General features: G+C 47.1%; 1 protein-coding gene across 1 annotated transcript in view; it reads right to left on the bottom strand.

Annotated features, from left to right (window-relative positions):
• LOC119434710 (protein transport protein Sec24A-like) overlaps nt 1-15,776 on the bottom strand; it is a 122,286-nt gene extending 106,510 nt beyond the window's left edge. The window contains exons 1-2 of the mRNA XM_037701821.2: nt 15,596-15,776; nt 10,352-11,160 (exon numbers count right to left, since the gene is read on the bottom strand). Coding sequence (XP_037557749.2) covers nt 10,352-11,160; nt 15,596-15,761 — 975 coding nt within the window. The 5' untranslated portion in view covers nt 15,762-15,776. The remainder of the gene's footprint in view (nt 1-10,351; nt 11,161-15,595) is intronic.
• Nucleotides 15,777-16,496: the final 720 nt, after the last annotated feature.

The raw sequence follows: 16,496 nt of genomic DNA, 5'->3' as shown, positions 1-16,496 counted from the left end.
TACACCGTGTTGAAGCCTCCGCTGCGCTGTGACTACTGAAGCGCTCCCTTTCGGCACTCGTTAATGTCACAATGCAGTACTTCGCTCCACCACTCCTGAATGGTGGCACCGGAGCCACCGTTCACATTCATTACATTTGTTGCTGGAAATCAGTCGTGAAACCTGGCATAAAACACTTTCGTGTTCAAAAAGAAAGACGTATAAAAATTTGAGTAAAATCGGAGGTATTCAAGATTTGCAATTATAGTTTTATAAACCTTGTGGACCTATTGGCTCTCTTAACACCACTGAAAGTTACGCGCTAATGGCCTCACTTTTGCCTACACTTTTATTTTTTCAGTTCACATATCCTTTTAGTATACAGTGGAATCTTGTTGGTACGATCTTCACGGGAACCGGAAAATAAAACGTATTATCCGAAAATAATCTTATATAAGAAAAAAAAACATCCCGAAAAACGCATTATGCAGAATCGTATCGAGATTCACTGTATTCTTTTTCATCCTTAACATGGAAAGAGAAATACAGTAGAACCTCGTTCATCCGTTTTAGAAAGAAATGCTAGAAAAAAAGCGTAGTAACCAGGAAAACATATGATCCAATGTAACTACAACATTTAGAAGACTCATCTGTATTTGACATCTACGTAATGCGAAGCATTGCATGAATCACTGTAACAAGAGATGCCAACCGGCTCTGAGCTGGTGGGGTCTAAGGGGTCCGGAGACGCACATTGTCCTTTGTGTTTTTGCGGATTCAGCAAGCTCATGTTTGTGCTCCTCAAACTTGGCCTAGGCTAGCAGCTTTCTCGGGTAGGGCACTGTGGCGGGAAGTTCTGATGAGCTCACTCCACACGAACCATTGCAGCACGAGAAGCCGACGAGTGTTTTAAGACATCCATGGGAAACTGAAATGAAATCCGAGCTGGTGGGCAACTCCAAAATACGATGCCACCAGAGGGAAACATCACACTGACTTCGTGCCGCATGCAGCAGGGAATCACACCGCGTTTGGGTTATCGCCTATTAAAAGCATGCAGTACGCTTCCAATGGCACTACGCCCAGGGGCGGATCCAGGTTTTTTCTGAGGGGGGGGTCAGCTTCTGTCGATGATGATGATGATGATGATAGTAGCCTTTATCATTTACCGAAATTCACCGTTTCTGCTCACGATAAACCCGCGTTTTATACGGCTAGAGCAGCACCTGTAACCTACAAGGCTTGAGAGGGCAAATCACTTTTTTTTTCTTCTTTTTTTGTATTTATTGCCAAGAAGTTCGCGCTGTTTTTATTCCCCGGCCGCCACTGTCATCATGAAAACGAGTGTTACCTCGCGCCATCTAGCCCGCCGTGGTGGCTCAGTCAGTTCAGGCATTGCGCTGCTGAGCACGAGATCGCGCGATCGCATCCTGGCCGCGGCGGCCGCATTTCTATGTAGGCGAAATGCAAAAACGCCCGTGTGCTTGCGTTGTAGTGCGCGTTAAAGAACCCCAGGTGGTCAAAATTAATCCGGGGCCCTCCACTACGGCGTGTCTCATAATCAGAACTGGTTTTGGCACGTAAAACCCCAGAAAGAGGAAGAAGACCTGTAGCGAAGCCAGGTACGGTTTCTCCGTGCTTATAGGAAAAGGACGTTACCCAATACAGCCATGTGCTTGGCGGCTGTGCCTGATCATGCAGGTTGTTCAAAACTAAGCTTTATGGTTTTCTTAAAATTAGGCACTGGGAGGCACGCGAAGATCACCTGTGCAAATAAGTTATGTGGCCAGGGGGGCACAAAGTGAGATGATAATTATCGCTGTGAGCAGCCCAATTAACTAAAATTGAACAATTATTTTTGTCGACTGCAGTAAGTGGGTATGTTTGTATTGTGAGACGTTGACCAATGCGATGCCTTTATTTCCGAGCAGTCGCCCGAGTCAGAGACGAAGCACCGCACGAGACAAAAGATGATGATGAGTCGTATGTACAGATGACGACGACGATTTGCACAAATAGCGCTCACACAAGATGATGAGTCGTTTGTGGAGATGACGACGACGATATGCGCAAAATGCGCTCACACTAACTTCCCCCCTTCAGGAAAGCGGTCAGCAAGACCGCAAACTAGAAAGGGTAGGTACGGCGAATGTAGGGTTTCAGGCGAGATACGTGAACGATTTCCGTAGTGCGGCGGCGGCGGTCAGTAGCTGAGCTGACAGGAGTGACGCTGTAGTTAACGGCCGAAGTTCGTTGCAAAACGGTGTAGGGGCCGAGATATCTGTGGAGAAATTTTTCACAGAGCCCCGGTGCGCGAACAGGTCTCCACAAAAGAACTTCGTCGCCTGGGCGGAACGAAGCAACGCGACGCGTCGCATCATAGCGAATTTTCCTTTTGTCCTGAATGGTATAGCGGTGTTGGCGCGGGCAAGTTCACGGCACCGGGAGAGGCGAGCGGCAAATTCCTCAGGAAGAGACGCGGATGGAGCAGCAGGTGCTGAAAGGAGTGTAGTGTCCAAGACGAAAGACGGCGCACGACCGTACACCAGGAAGAAGGGACTGTAATTGGTTGTACGTTGGACGGCAGTATTATACGCAAACGTCACAAAAGGTAGGATGGTGTTCCAGTTGGTGTGATCGGGTCGAACATACATTGACATCATGTCAGACAAAGTTCGATGAAAACGCTCCGTAAGACCATTTGTTTGCGGATGGTACGATGATGTGGTCTTATGGATGGTGTCCGAGGCCTGAAGGACTTCACGGAGGACATGCGATAGGAACGTCTTGCCACGGTCACTCAGGAGGACACGAGGTGCGCCGTGGCGCAAAACGATTCCGTGCACGAAAAACTCGGCGACTTCGGAGGCAGTACCAGAGCGAAGAGCCGCTGTCTCAGCGTAGCGCGTTAGATGATCCACTGCGGTAACGATCCAGCGGTGACCAGCGGGCGTGAGTGGGAGGGGTCTATACAAGTCTATGCCCACAATTTCGAAGGGGGTGTACGGGCATGGTAGAGGCTGCAGAGGACCGGCTGGAAGGGATGTCGAGCGTTTTCTGTGTTGGCATGATGCGCAGGAGCCAACGTATTTGTCGACTGAGGTGGAAAGGCCCGGCCAGAAACAACGCGTTTTGATGCGGTCGTAGGTCTTATGAAAGCCCAAGTGGCCAGCCGTCGCGTCGTCGCGAAATGCTTCCAATACTTGGAGTCGAAGTGAGCGAGGTATTACTGGCACCCACCGGTTACCGGAAGGATGGTAGATTGATCGAAATAACGCTCCACCTTGAAGCTTAAAACGCGAAAGTTGTCGTCTTAAGCGACTGTTGGGGGGTCGTGCCAAGCCAGTAAGTCGGTCGATCAGCGTACGGCAGTATGGGTCAGTACGTTGGAGTGAGACGAGGTCAGTAGACGGGAGAAAGTCAACTGAGGCAACTGACTGTCCCGGGCTACTGGGCGTGCGCTGAGACGTGTGGCTAGATGGTGACGTGCATACCGAAGGTAAGCATGGGCGTTTGGGGACAGCGGGCAGCGCGACAAAGCGTCGGCATCTTGATGTTGTTTGCCGGACTTATACGTGACAGTGAAGTCATATTCCTGTAAGCGCAGTACCCAACGGCCGAGGCGTCCAGACAAGTTTTTCAGGGACGACAACCAACAGAGAGCATGATGGTCGGTCACAACTGTGAAATGGCGGCCGTAGAGATAGGGACGAAATTTTTGTATTGACCACACGATGGCGAGGCATTCCTGTTCTGTAATCGTGTAGTTGCGCTCAGCAGGAGAAAGAGCACGACTTGCATAAGCCACGACTTGCTCTTCGGACTTCTGATTCCGCTGCAGCAGGACAGCGCCAATTCCATGCCCACTGGCATCAGTGTGTAGAATAGTCGGGGCCGTTGCATCGAAATGACGGAGCACGGGCCCTGACGTGAGAACTCGTTTGAGGGTCTGGAAGGCGGCTTCACAGTCGTTCGACCACACAAAGGACGCGCTCGAAGTCAGAAGTTTGTGTAGAGGAGCGGCGATGGTGGCGAAGTCACGGACAAAGCGGCGGAAGTAGGACGCCAGTCCTAGAAAGCTGCGGAGTTCTTTAAGAGCGGTTGGTGGCGGAAATTGCAGTACTGCAGCGATTTTATCGGGATCAGGCTGGATGCCATGCTTACTGACGACGTGGCCCAATACTTTAATGCTTCGGCTTGCAAAGCGACACTTTTTAGTATTGAGTTGGAGACCAGCTTTTGCTAGACACGCGAGAACTTGGTCTAGACGTTGTAGGTGCTGGGAGAAACTCGACGAAAAGATGACAATGTCGTCCAAGTAACAAAGGCAGGTCTTCCATTTTAAGCCACGGAGTACTGTATCTATCATACGTTCAAACGTAGCTGGTGCATTGCACAATCCAAAAGGCATCACGTTAAATTCAAAAAGGCCATCAGGTGTAGCAAACGCAGTCTTTTCTTTATCTGGCTCATGCATGGGAATCTGCCAATATCCGGAGCGCAAGTCGAGGCTCGAGAAATACTCGGCACCTTGTAAGGTATCCAAAGCATCGTCAATACGAGGCATTGGATAAACATCCTTACGGGTAATTTTGTTGAGCGCCCTATAATCGATGCAAAAGCGCACAGAACCATCCTTTTTTTTTTAACAAGCACAACAGGAGAAGACCAAGGGCTTGCTGAAGGCCTTATAATGTTGCGTGTCAGCATGTCGTTCACTTGTTCTTCTATAACTTTTCGCTCCGAAGGTGACACACGGTACGGGCGACGGCGAATGATGCGAGAGCCGTCTGTTTCAATTCGATGAGTAGTTACAGTGGTCTGACCCAGGCCTCGCGAAGAAACGTCAAAACAAGCTTCATGCTTCATTAAAATGGTGAGGAGTGCATTGGTCTGGGCCGGATTGAGATCTGCACTCAAGGTGGCCTTAATAGCACCAGTGTGGCCTTCTGCGGGCGTACAATACGCGGAAGATGTGGCAGGCGAAACACTGACGACACATACCGGCGCAGCCGTACTACTCTCCGTGGCGGTCGTCGCGCCCGGTTTGTTTCTACTGCGGTATTCGCGGCCACATTTCTCGCTACTGCCGTCGGCGTCAGCAGGATGAACGACGGGGCTATGCTACCTTTGAGCGAGACAGCGCACCTAGGTTGGATTACTACGTTCCCGGGCGTCACCCAGGTGACAGGCGCGGCTACGCCAACTTTGAGCGAGACAGGACACCTGGACCAGATTCCTCCGTTCCCGGACCGTACACAACCTCCTCTGGTCGCTCTCCTTCACCTACCCAGCACCTCCACCACTTGTGAGACGTTGACCGATGCGATGCCTTTATTTCCGAGCAGTCGCCCGAGTCAGAGACGAAGCACCGCACGAGACAAAAGATGATGATGTGTCGTATGTACAGATGACGACGACGATATGCACAAATAGCGCTCACACAAGATGATGAGTCGTTTGTACAGATGACGACGACGATATGCGCAAAATGCGCTCACAGTATTGAAAACCTAGAGGCTGTCGTGTTTCTACACAGTATCAGTCGGAAGAATTATTCTAGCGTGTTCGTGCTCCGAGATATCCGACTCCAAATTTCAATTGCACTGCGCAGAGTTATCGACTCGACGCGAGAGCGGTTTATGCTTTGCGTTGCTGTGGAAGGGAGGCATTTTGGACATTTTTAGGGCATTGACATCTTGATGGGTGAAGTGTTGTCATGAGATTTGTGCATGACAACACCAAAGTTAAAGCGGCAGTATGAAATATTCGTTAGCATAGCTAAAAAGGTTTCTGCTGTTGATGGTGCAGTTGTTGCTTTTGATTTCAATAAAGCTTACAATACTTGTAAATCAGCAGTCACTTTATTTGCGTAGCCCAAACAAGGACCATGCCCGGTCGTCTAGTCACCATTACGCACGCGCACTGGCCTCCGGCTTCTCCGCTCGCGCCATTATCTCGGCATGGCAGCTGCCGCCATCTTTACAGGCTGCGCGGTCGCGTGTTACGACAGCGGTTACGGGTTCTTCGATTTTTTTTTTTTTCGCCAGCCGTGAGGGGAAGGGGGGCAGTTATTATCTTTGCCAATGCCTCCGCCGCGTTGTCAGACTAAACGCTGCACCCAACAGCCGCGTCACATCAGGGAGGAGCTTTGCGCTGATCCTCACTCTCTTGCATGCGTAATCATGCGAACGACAATTAAAATTTGGAGTTGGATATATCGGAGCATAGACATGCTAGACGAATTCTTCCAAGTGAAACTGTGCAGAAACACGACTGCCTCTAACTTTTGAATACAAACATACACACTTACTGCAGTCAATAAAAAGTTAATTATTCAATTTTAGTTAATTCGGTTGCTGACAGCGATAATTATCTCACTTTGTGTCCCCCTGGCCACACAACTTATTTGCGCAGGTGGTCTTCACGTGCCTCCCAGTGCCTAATTTTAAGAAAACCATAAAGCTTAATTTTGAACACCCGGTATATCAGCCTGTATTGTTTCTTAAAATAAAATTTGGGATGGTCTGTCGCAGGTTCGTTATAAATGCGTAAGCACGGGTCCGGCTTTGGAGTTCTGTTGGGACACCTTGATTTCCTTAAGAAGATTCTTTGTGTTCGGCTGAGACACCTTCGTTTCAACGCGGCAACCACTACGCTAGTTGTTTACGATATGCGAATCACCGCGTGTGAAGACTCACGACGCCACCTACAAGAAGAACGATGTAGCGTAGTAGCCGTGAGCGCGAGCCAGCGTCTTCATGTTTTGTTTCCCACGCGACGTCATCCTTTTACACAAGGCGCGCATCTGCTCCCATTTCTCTAACCACGCGACGCCATCCTAGGCCCGCGCGCTGGCGTTGGCCGCTGACGTCACGCTCCCCCATTTCGCAGCCCATGCTCGAGGCTTCGCCCCGCTCCGCGAGAACGCCCACTCAGATAAACGGATCCGGTGGGCTTGAGCCTCCTATGCTTAATGTACGACAATAAAACTGCGAAGTTACAATGAAAAACTTGTAGCGTACGAACGGTACTGTGCTCGTACTGGATATTGTCAACGTGTAACTGTGATCACAATGAGTGCTACAGTTTAAAAAAAAAGTTGTCTATGCGTAGTTCTTAGTTAGGCTGTTAGTTGTTATATATATATATGAACACTTCAGCGAGAGATCTCTTTCATTAAGCAGGTTGGTCGCGGAACCGATGACAGCAAATGAGGCAACCGATGACACCCCAATGGGGAACTAAGTTGATCAGGCGCGAAGGCGCTCGCGCGGACATCGGCGTGCTTGGCAAAAGGGACGTCCCCTCGTTCATTCGACGCCACCGACGGGACGAGTAAGGCACGGCCGGCGCCAGGAGGTCCAAGGTGTTCATGAGAAACAATAACTACGGCAACTTCGCGACACCACACCCCTACGGAATATAACTAAGCTTGTGAGCGAGCTAGCTTTACTTCTACATGGCTGCTACCACTGGTATTCGCGAAAAATACTTTTGAAAAATGCTGGTGGCCATATTTTTTTGCGACAGGGCCGTCCCCGTGTCAGCAGGGGGGGGGGGGGGGGGGCGATGCAGAAATCTGAGGGGGGGGTCAGGACATCCGGACATCCCCCCTGGATCCGCGCCTGACTACGCCACACACACCGTCACACAGAATGGTGAAGGTGCTTATTGCAACAGGACTGGTGGTTATAGCTGTGAATTCAGCGTGCGACGACCCGCGAGAAGATTTGCTGACACCGGAATAAAACTGAGTGCACGTAGGCGTTTTCACGTGACAAAAGCGGGAGAGGACAGCGGGGAAGCTGCTGCGGCATGCAGATACTGCTCTCGATCGCACACACTTCAAGCTTTTTCTTGTTTACATGGGACCCAGCAGCCAGAAAACGTATTGCATGATCGCAGTTTGGTAGTGTACTGAACATTAGTGCCAAAAATCATGTTTTCCAGGAACGTATCAACTGGTAAAAAAAAGAAGCGTAACTGCATTGGGTCATTTTTTGTGTCTTCGATCGCGAATGTTGGCGCAAAGAAATTGTACCAAATTGGATCGTATCAATGAGGATCGTATCTACTGTACACTACCTGCAAAACACATGACCAATATGGCATCAATCTCCATACCAATCACAGCATCAGTGTGACAAAAGTGCTCAAGGTAGGTGTATTACTGAGGTGCAGCATATTGTTTGTTATATATTGATGTGTTGTATGAGCAGTGAAAAAATGCCACACCATGTCTCATATCCTGTACGTCACCCGCCATGGTTACTTCGTGGCTTTGGCGTTGCGCTGCTAAGCACAAGGTCGTGGGGTCAAATCCCGGCCCCGCAATCGCATTTCAATGGGGGTGAAATGTAAAAGCACTTGTGTACCGTGCATTGGGTGCACATTAAAGGGATACGGGCACAAAATCTGAACATTTAATGAAAATGCTGAAAATGAATCCTCAGTGTGCGATTACACCGAAAAGAAGTAGTCACTTAGCTCATTTTTGAGCTGATGGCTTTATTTTTGGCGGTTTTGTGAGTGTGCGCCACGCCGTTCAACCCGTGGGAGTTGGAAGGCGTGACGTCACGACACTCTCGTCGGATAGTCAGCCAACCGGCCGAGGTCATTCGAAGTGCGCCGACACCGCCATCGCGAGCATGGATTCGAGTTCTGGTGCCTCTACCAGCGATGAGTACACGTCTCAAGACGAGGACCATTCCAACTTGGCAAGAAATATTACCGCTTACGGTTACGAGCCTTCCGCGTCAAGCGAAGAAGAAGAGCAGGTGGCCGTGGACATGCCAGTCAGGTTTTTGCGCACCGTAGCATGAAGATTTCGCTCTGCACCAGACACTTGTGCAAGAATTATTTATCCTTTCCTCTGTAAACTTGTTTTTTCAAGAGCGCACGCAGGCGAGGCAGCTGCGGGGTACTTCAGCACTGTGTGGATGACTGAATAGTAGCTTATTTCGTCGGCATGAGCAACTGCACAAGAAGGCTGCAAGTGAACGAAAACAGTACCGACATCTTTTCGCCTCCTCTTTTCAAACGCGTCGCTGATCATTTATGCCTTGCGTTTTCGTGAGAAGACTGAGGGCACGGCGTCAGGCTTTAGGCGTTGCCTTTTGAACGACATGCGGAGGCTTTTCAACAAAGCCGAGCTGGTCACATAATGATCGTCAACGAAGTGGTGCGCGCAAATGAAGGGATTTTTTTAGAGGTTTCCAGGCTGGGCGTGATGGCTGAAAGGCAGGTATCCAAAGTTTACACACCTTCTCGTCTCTGGGAAACATGTGCGACGGCGTGTCACAATTGACGATGCTGTTATAACAGCAATGTCTGGGCATTTTTCTTCCGCCGCGACGAACGCGTCAATACCGAGCGACAACCGCGGGAAGGCACACGTAAGACACACCACCTGCATGGAGCGCCGACAGGGATAATGTTTCAGGCGTACCACGTGTGAAGATCGCCGAAAGGGGTTAAACAAACGCTGCAAGGGACCGACACCCCCCGAAAACACTGCGACAACTGTGGCCAACATTGGCTGCGCACACGCGCGCGGGGGGATGGGTGTTATGACGTCAAATTTCAGCTTCTGCCGGCGGCCGCTTAGAGTCAAGGTGCAACAGAAAATTGAAAAAAAAAAAAAAAAACATGTTTCTCGTTCTGTTTTTCGAAGCAGCTTGTTGTATTCGTCATTATCAACAGTTCAACTTTTGTTCCGACGCAAAAAACCACCCGCCAACTTTTGTGTCCGTATTACTTTAAAGAAACCCAGGCGGCCAAAATTAATTCGGAGTCCCCCACTACGGCGTGCCTCCTAATCATATCGTGGCTTTGGCACGTAAAACCCCATAATTATAGTAATTTATCCTGTATGTCTCTTATCCTCCTGTACGATATAAGGCCTTCTCATCATGCGCATTCTCTTGACACACGGTTGAACACCCCTTTCATGTTTGCCAAGTGCCATGATTACATATTATCAAATGCTAACCAAAGAATTCATTGTAAGCCACTAATAGTTGCTAGGAGAAATTTCTTTTGTTTGTAGCAATGGCTTTTCACTATTCAGGAGGCATCACGCTTATCCCACAATTCGGTTTCGTCTCTGTTCCAGCAGTTTCAAAGCTTTTCATCACTACACTACAACCCAGGATCATAAGTATCAATTTGCAAGAGTACTATCTTAGAACATAATGCTAGCAATGATTATTAACGACTGCGAAATGAGCCTCCTCCCTATTTCTCTAGGATTTAAAGAACTTTCAGCACTCAGAGAAAAATTAAAGAACCAGGTAACATCTCACTTCCTTTCAAGAGACAATAAAATGCCATGCTGAAGAAAGGCCACCAAGGCCACCTGCCTTCCTACCTGTTGCGGATACGATGGCCTCCCATGCAATGTCTGGGGCTGAGCAGCTGAAGTGGGCGGTGGGCCAGGGTAACTCTGTCTCTGCTGTGGTGCACCAGGCAAACTGCCTGGAGGTGGTCCATACCCCTGAGATTGTGTTGCTGGGTGTGAAACAGGAGGTGAAGGCACTCCAGAACTGGCCACACCTGGGACCCTAGGGCCCTGAAAGGGTGCTGGTACACTCTGTCCCGACACTGGTGGAGGTGGGCCTGAAAAATGGGACGATGGTGGATGTGGCACTGAAGCTGTTGGAGGGCCAGGCAGTCGGCTTGTGCCCGAGGGTGGAGGCACAAGGGGACCCGTGACTGGTGGTGCTAGGCCCTGAGCAGATGCCGCTGAGCCCAGAACAGATGGTGCGGGGCCCAAGACTGGCCGAAAGGTGGTGGGTGTTGATAGCTGGCCTTGAAATGCAAGTTGAGGGCTGGTAGCTGAATGCTGGTTGGACGAGACAGGAGGTGGCATACCTTGCACAGGTGGCACACCCAAAGTGGGAGGTCCAGGGAAAGCGCTGGAGGGAGTGGACACTGGATATGTGCTACCAGAGACAGGTGGCGAAGGTAGGCTGCTGGGCCCTGACGCAGGCGTTGGCCTGGCAAATGGGGCTCCAGAAACGGAAGGTTGTCCAGGCTGCTGCGGTGCCACCCTTGCAAATGATGATGAGCTTGATCCCTGAGAGGCTGGTGGATAGAATCCTGCTACTGGTGGTTGTGGGCCTCTTTGGAGGGGTTGAGCCGCCTGACTGGTGTTAGGGTACATGTAGTTCACAGGGCCTTGAGTGGACAGCAAAAATGGCAAGTGTCACTAAGTTGACAATACCCAGATGTGGTTCACAGTACTCATGAATATACAGTGAGTGATGTAAAATCGCTTGTGTTTTTGCAACATTAAAAGCACTACACTGCATCAGCAACTTTACCTGGTTGATTGTGTAGGCTTTAAATGTGTGTCACTAAATAGCTTTTCAGTCCCTGCAAATGTGGGGAACAATAAAAGCTGAAAATTATATTTTTGTTGGTAAATTAATGACCAAAGTGTGCCTATTAAAGCCAACAATCATGACTTGAAACTGGAGCACCGGAAGGGGAAACGACTTGGTACTATAGTCAGTGACACATGTAGAATGCACAGAGGCTTGTCCCAAAAAGACATAATGCGCCAACTTTTCCTCCCTCCGTGCTTCAAGAAATGCTGTCTGTGGTCAGTAAAAAATGCAGGAGAAGCTCCTCTTACAAAAATTGTGCTGTACCGCACCTCCATGCTCCCAGAAAATAATTCCCTTACAGACAGCATCCCCCAGTAGCTCATGCTGCAGTCATGCCACTCTTGCATGAGCAGCATGACTAGCAAGTGTGGGGATGAAAAAGACAGTTTAGGGAACTCCAAAATGGGATTACGTAGGCGATGTCTGACCTCGCCTAGTGTCCAAAGAACCTCCTTGCACATAGTTTAGAAGGTGCCACCATAAAATGTGCATCCTTTTTCAAACAGGTATATATTGTTTGCATCCCACAAATACCATTACAGCACCTAAGCAAGATGTAGGTAGGGGCATGAATAGCAAGGGAGGAGAGGGAGAATCAGACATGGTGATTCACTGGTGCATGCACTAAAACACAGTTCTAGGGGCGTTTTCCGCTTCATTCTTGGGCAGTGACTGACTATACTGCACTGAAATATAAGATGCATAATGAACTAGGATATTTGCCAGCTGATTAGCACAAAGTACATTATCATTGATATTCTTTTTTTTTTTAATCTGCTACTTCTGATGGCAATGTTTCAAACAAAGCATCATAGAATCAATAGTGCCTGTTTTTAGTAGTCATGGTGAATTGCCCAGTTACATGTGTAAGAAAGGAACATACAAAACTTCAATGAAAAATGAGCAACACAAGAACAAGGTGAGAGCAGGAGCCAACGTTTCGACACGCGGAGTTGTCTTTTCCAAGGCGACATATGCTCTCCTCGGCTATATATATATATATATATATATATATATATATATATATATATATATATATATATGTAGAGAGAGAGAGATTTTTCAGTGAGAGTGTGCTAGTGTTCTTCTTTGTATGTATGAGTGCATTATTTTTATTTTTCTCTTACGCTCTTCTTTCACCCTCGTCACCAATTACCTGAAGAATATCGGTTGCTAGCTAGCCTCTTAGTTATAAAAACTTACTCCTACATTGTGAATAACGTGGTGGTGAGTGCTCAAGATGCCATTGTGCAAGGCCAGTTGTCTGGGATGACGCAGCTCAGATGACCAAAAAATGCAAGATATATCTTTGTCCATTACTGCATATACCTAAATGTGACAAGGCTTACATTGTGAAGGACTCCTATTAATGCCACGACAACATTTCTACAAAACTCTTATTGAAATCCTGGGTGTTCTAGATTTCTATACAAATGTAGAAGAAAATTATGCATAACATGATATTCAATGCCAAATTTTGCAACAAGTCCTCTTCATGTGACTTCTAACATCTCATCAGATGGCTCAGCTTAACCTCACTGTAGTGGCTCCAGTCAATCTACATTATTTTCAACAAGACACATGCTCTACTGAAGTTTGATTTGTAAATGGTAGCAACACGTTAGAAATGCTACAGACAGAGTACGGACCACTGTGGGAAGTGCATGGGGTTTTGCCCCTTCTCATCAGAGTACACCCTACAAGTTACATTTTTCACCTTAAGCCAGACAGCAGACGTCATTCCAAATGCACACTAAAGAATGAATTCCACATTTTACACACCGTCCATTGCACAACATTTTTGCAGCTATCAGGGTGGGCACAGATGTTTGCGCCTAGCAACTACAGCAATCTTAGAAAATATGGGACTGCAGTCAAGTCAACTAACAAGCTCACAGACAAGAGAGCCAGATTAATATAACCAGATGCAAAATATTAGCTACAAGATCCAACGTACATAATCAAGAATCAAGTAGGGATGTTAGCGCTAATGCCAATTTGTTCATCACACATGACACCTTGGCTCGTACATGAAAATAATACCTGTCTTTCCTTAAATTCATAGCTACATAACGCAGGCCTTTACTGTTTTATTTCATTAATATACAGAAAAGCCTTGTTTATTTGAAGTTGGCGGAAACTGCGGAAAATATTCAAATGTAATAGGTTTTCGTCAAATTAGTTCCGTGGAAATCTGCAAGGTGGAGGAAAATTCATGGAAGTGGAAAATGACATGAAAGGAAACTTCAATTTAACGGATTCTCAAATTATTCAGGAATTTTGAAGAAGAAGCAAGGAGATTTGTTGCACAGGCACACATCACGTTTATTTACCTGCTGGACAATTATTACGCTCTTCTTTCCTAGATCACTCGCTTCAAGCAAAGGCACTCGGGGTCATGTTCTCAGTTGTTTAAACTCATGCAGCATTACAGATGCACCGACGCTTCACTCAAGGAAGCTGGACTTTTTATGTGATGCCCACTAGGAGGAGCATAATTTGGTGGCTATGAAAAGTTTCAGCTCAACACAATGCTCGATCCACTGCTCCAATCTGTGACAACATTGGCACCATGCACTAGTACCCAGAGCATACACATGTGACACTTCACAAATGCGCATAGTGGTACCAGACAACTCAGTGCTAAAACGCTCCAACATCAGCACATTTTGTCCAACATTTCAGCATAATCACGGCACAACATAAGTGTTTGTATTTACTGCACAGCATGACTCGGCGCTCGCTGCACTAACTCTCAGGAAACACAGCAATGTCCATCAAAGCCGCAGTTGTCCGTGCACACTGAATGCATCATTCTGTTAGCTCTGTTCACTATTCTCGTTGGCACTTGATTGATTGGTTGATTGATTGATTTATTTGGTTTGATGTCCCAAAGCAACACGTGCTATGAGAGACACCATAATGAAGAGCTCTGGATAAACTTTGATCGCCTGTGGTTCTTTCAACATACACCCAAGCCACAGTAAATGAGCGTTCTTGCACTCCACCTCCAGTGGAATGTGGCTGCCAGGGCAGGGAACCAAACCTGCAACCTCGTGTTAGCAATATAACACTGTAGTCACCAAGACACAGTGGCACGTGTACTCATCAGCAATTAACATTCTTCTCAAATTTCAGATACTATAAATAACTAGGTCTTCAAAATCGACCCTCGTAGGCCTAACTACCCAGAGAAGGTGAATGCCCAGAATTGCTATGATGCACCACCCAACCCTGGCATTTATGCCGAAATTTGATGCAGACAGACATCAGTGCAGAATCTGTACCATCACTCATTACTGCCTTGTCCAGGATGCCACAAAGAGACATGTCAGTGCTGCAGGCTTCCTATGCAATGCTGAGGGTCTCAGAGGGCACAGCCCAAGCCAATGAATTATCTAGGTCGGTATGTGCTGGCTCTCCATTTTTAAAATTGGTAAAATTTGCAGTAGAAATTATGGGACAGCAGGCATTTTTTTGAACTAAATTTCAAGTGAACTGATATCAAATTATCCAGGTTTCACTATACGCAATGACACCCATTTACACAAACTGTCACAATATTACCAGCAAAGGAACCTCCAGACACTAATCAGACAAATAAAAGCTGCCTTCAAATGATGTCACACACTAAGACAACTTAAAATGTCTTGAGAAAAGAGCCAAAACAAACCACACCCAAAAAATCATAACTGCTTTTATGAGAACAAGAGCCAAACTTTTCATTTCCAAATTGAAAAGAAATTGCTCTTAAGCAACCATATGCAAAATGACATAGAATGCACAACAACAATAATAACAAAAAAAAAGAACAAAAGTTAATCAAGAATGAAAAGCTGGGCTTGGCAACTCATACGTGCACATACAGCACAGGCACAAAAGCACTGTGTGTGTCTGCTCTCTGTCTGACTTGCGTACCAGCCCTGTTGGTCCAAAAATTGACCTCTCCACATGTGTTTAGTTTTTACAGCATGGTGTTGTAGCTCAGTGGTGATAACCATGCAGCCCATTTCTGCAGCTTCCTTAGAACATTCACACATAGTGCTCATCTCATCCAGCATATCACCAAATAGCACAACTAACAAACTTGTAGAAAACAAGACTAAACCAAATACAGAAACTGCACAGTACCCAAGCAAAGAAAAAGAGAATGAAACGCTCATGCAAGACAAAATTGCCAGCAGAATAAAGAATGTTGACTGGGACATAGGACAGGGACATACTCGGCCTGGGAGAAGAGAACTGCCCCTCCATGAAATCGTAACGCTGACTTGGGATTGGAGAAGCATTCCGTGAGGACTTCGCTGACGTTGGCTCTAAATAAGGAGGGGCACGGGAAGGGACATGGCAACAGTCATGCCACACAGTTAGTTGGATGACATCCCACATAGAACTAAAAGAGCAGGAAACAGGGAACAGGTTAAGAGAATAGAGAACTAGCAGACCCAACACCACAAAGACAGAGTGCAGCAGTTATTTTGGTAATTTGAATCATTCAGGCACACATACAAGCAGACAAAACTTATCTCCGATACACCAATATGCACCTCTTTCTACGGCCTGGAGTCTATGGAATACAAGAGATATATCCTCATATAGGTTGTTGACAAATTCAGCTCCATTCCCAGAGCCCTGACACACTATCATGAAGTAGGGCTATGTCCCACACTGTCAAATTATCAATTAACAAATTTCCAGCCATTATCGGTACAAATTTCGCACCATTAAATTATGTATCAATAATTATAACCAACTAACCTGTCTTTCTTGTTTGATTGCTTATGGGACCCATCCCCCAAGTTCTTGCAGTAGCGTTGCCTGCAGGCATCTAAGGAAACTCTGTTCACCATCATAAGACACAACCCCCTTTGTGTACATCAGCTTCAATACTGGCAGCTCTAAATCTAACTTAAATTTATCTAAAGAATTTTAGTACAGAAATGTTTCCCCTTCCGTAGAATTTTTCCACAGAGGACCTTGCATTCTTTTTTTCAATATACAGTGAAGCAATTTTCTGCTGCAGCCTTAGGCTCATGCCAGAGCAAACCACACACAATCTGCAAACGCTTTGCATTGTTGTGCCACTTGTCAGCATGTAGCCTTTTCAGTGCCTGTATTAGGTGC

Source organism: Dermacentor silvarum, chromosome 1, assembly GCF_013339745.2.
Source record: "Dermacentor silvarum isolate Dsil-2018 chromosome 1, BIME_Dsil_1.4, whole genome shotgun sequence".
Taxonomy (NCBI): Eukaryota; Metazoa; Arthropoda; class Arachnida; order Ixodida; family Ixodidae; genus Dermacentor; species Dermacentor silvarum.
The sequence above is the reverse complement of the archived record's forward strand: the minus strand, read 5'-3'. Positions and strand labels throughout refer to the sequence as shown.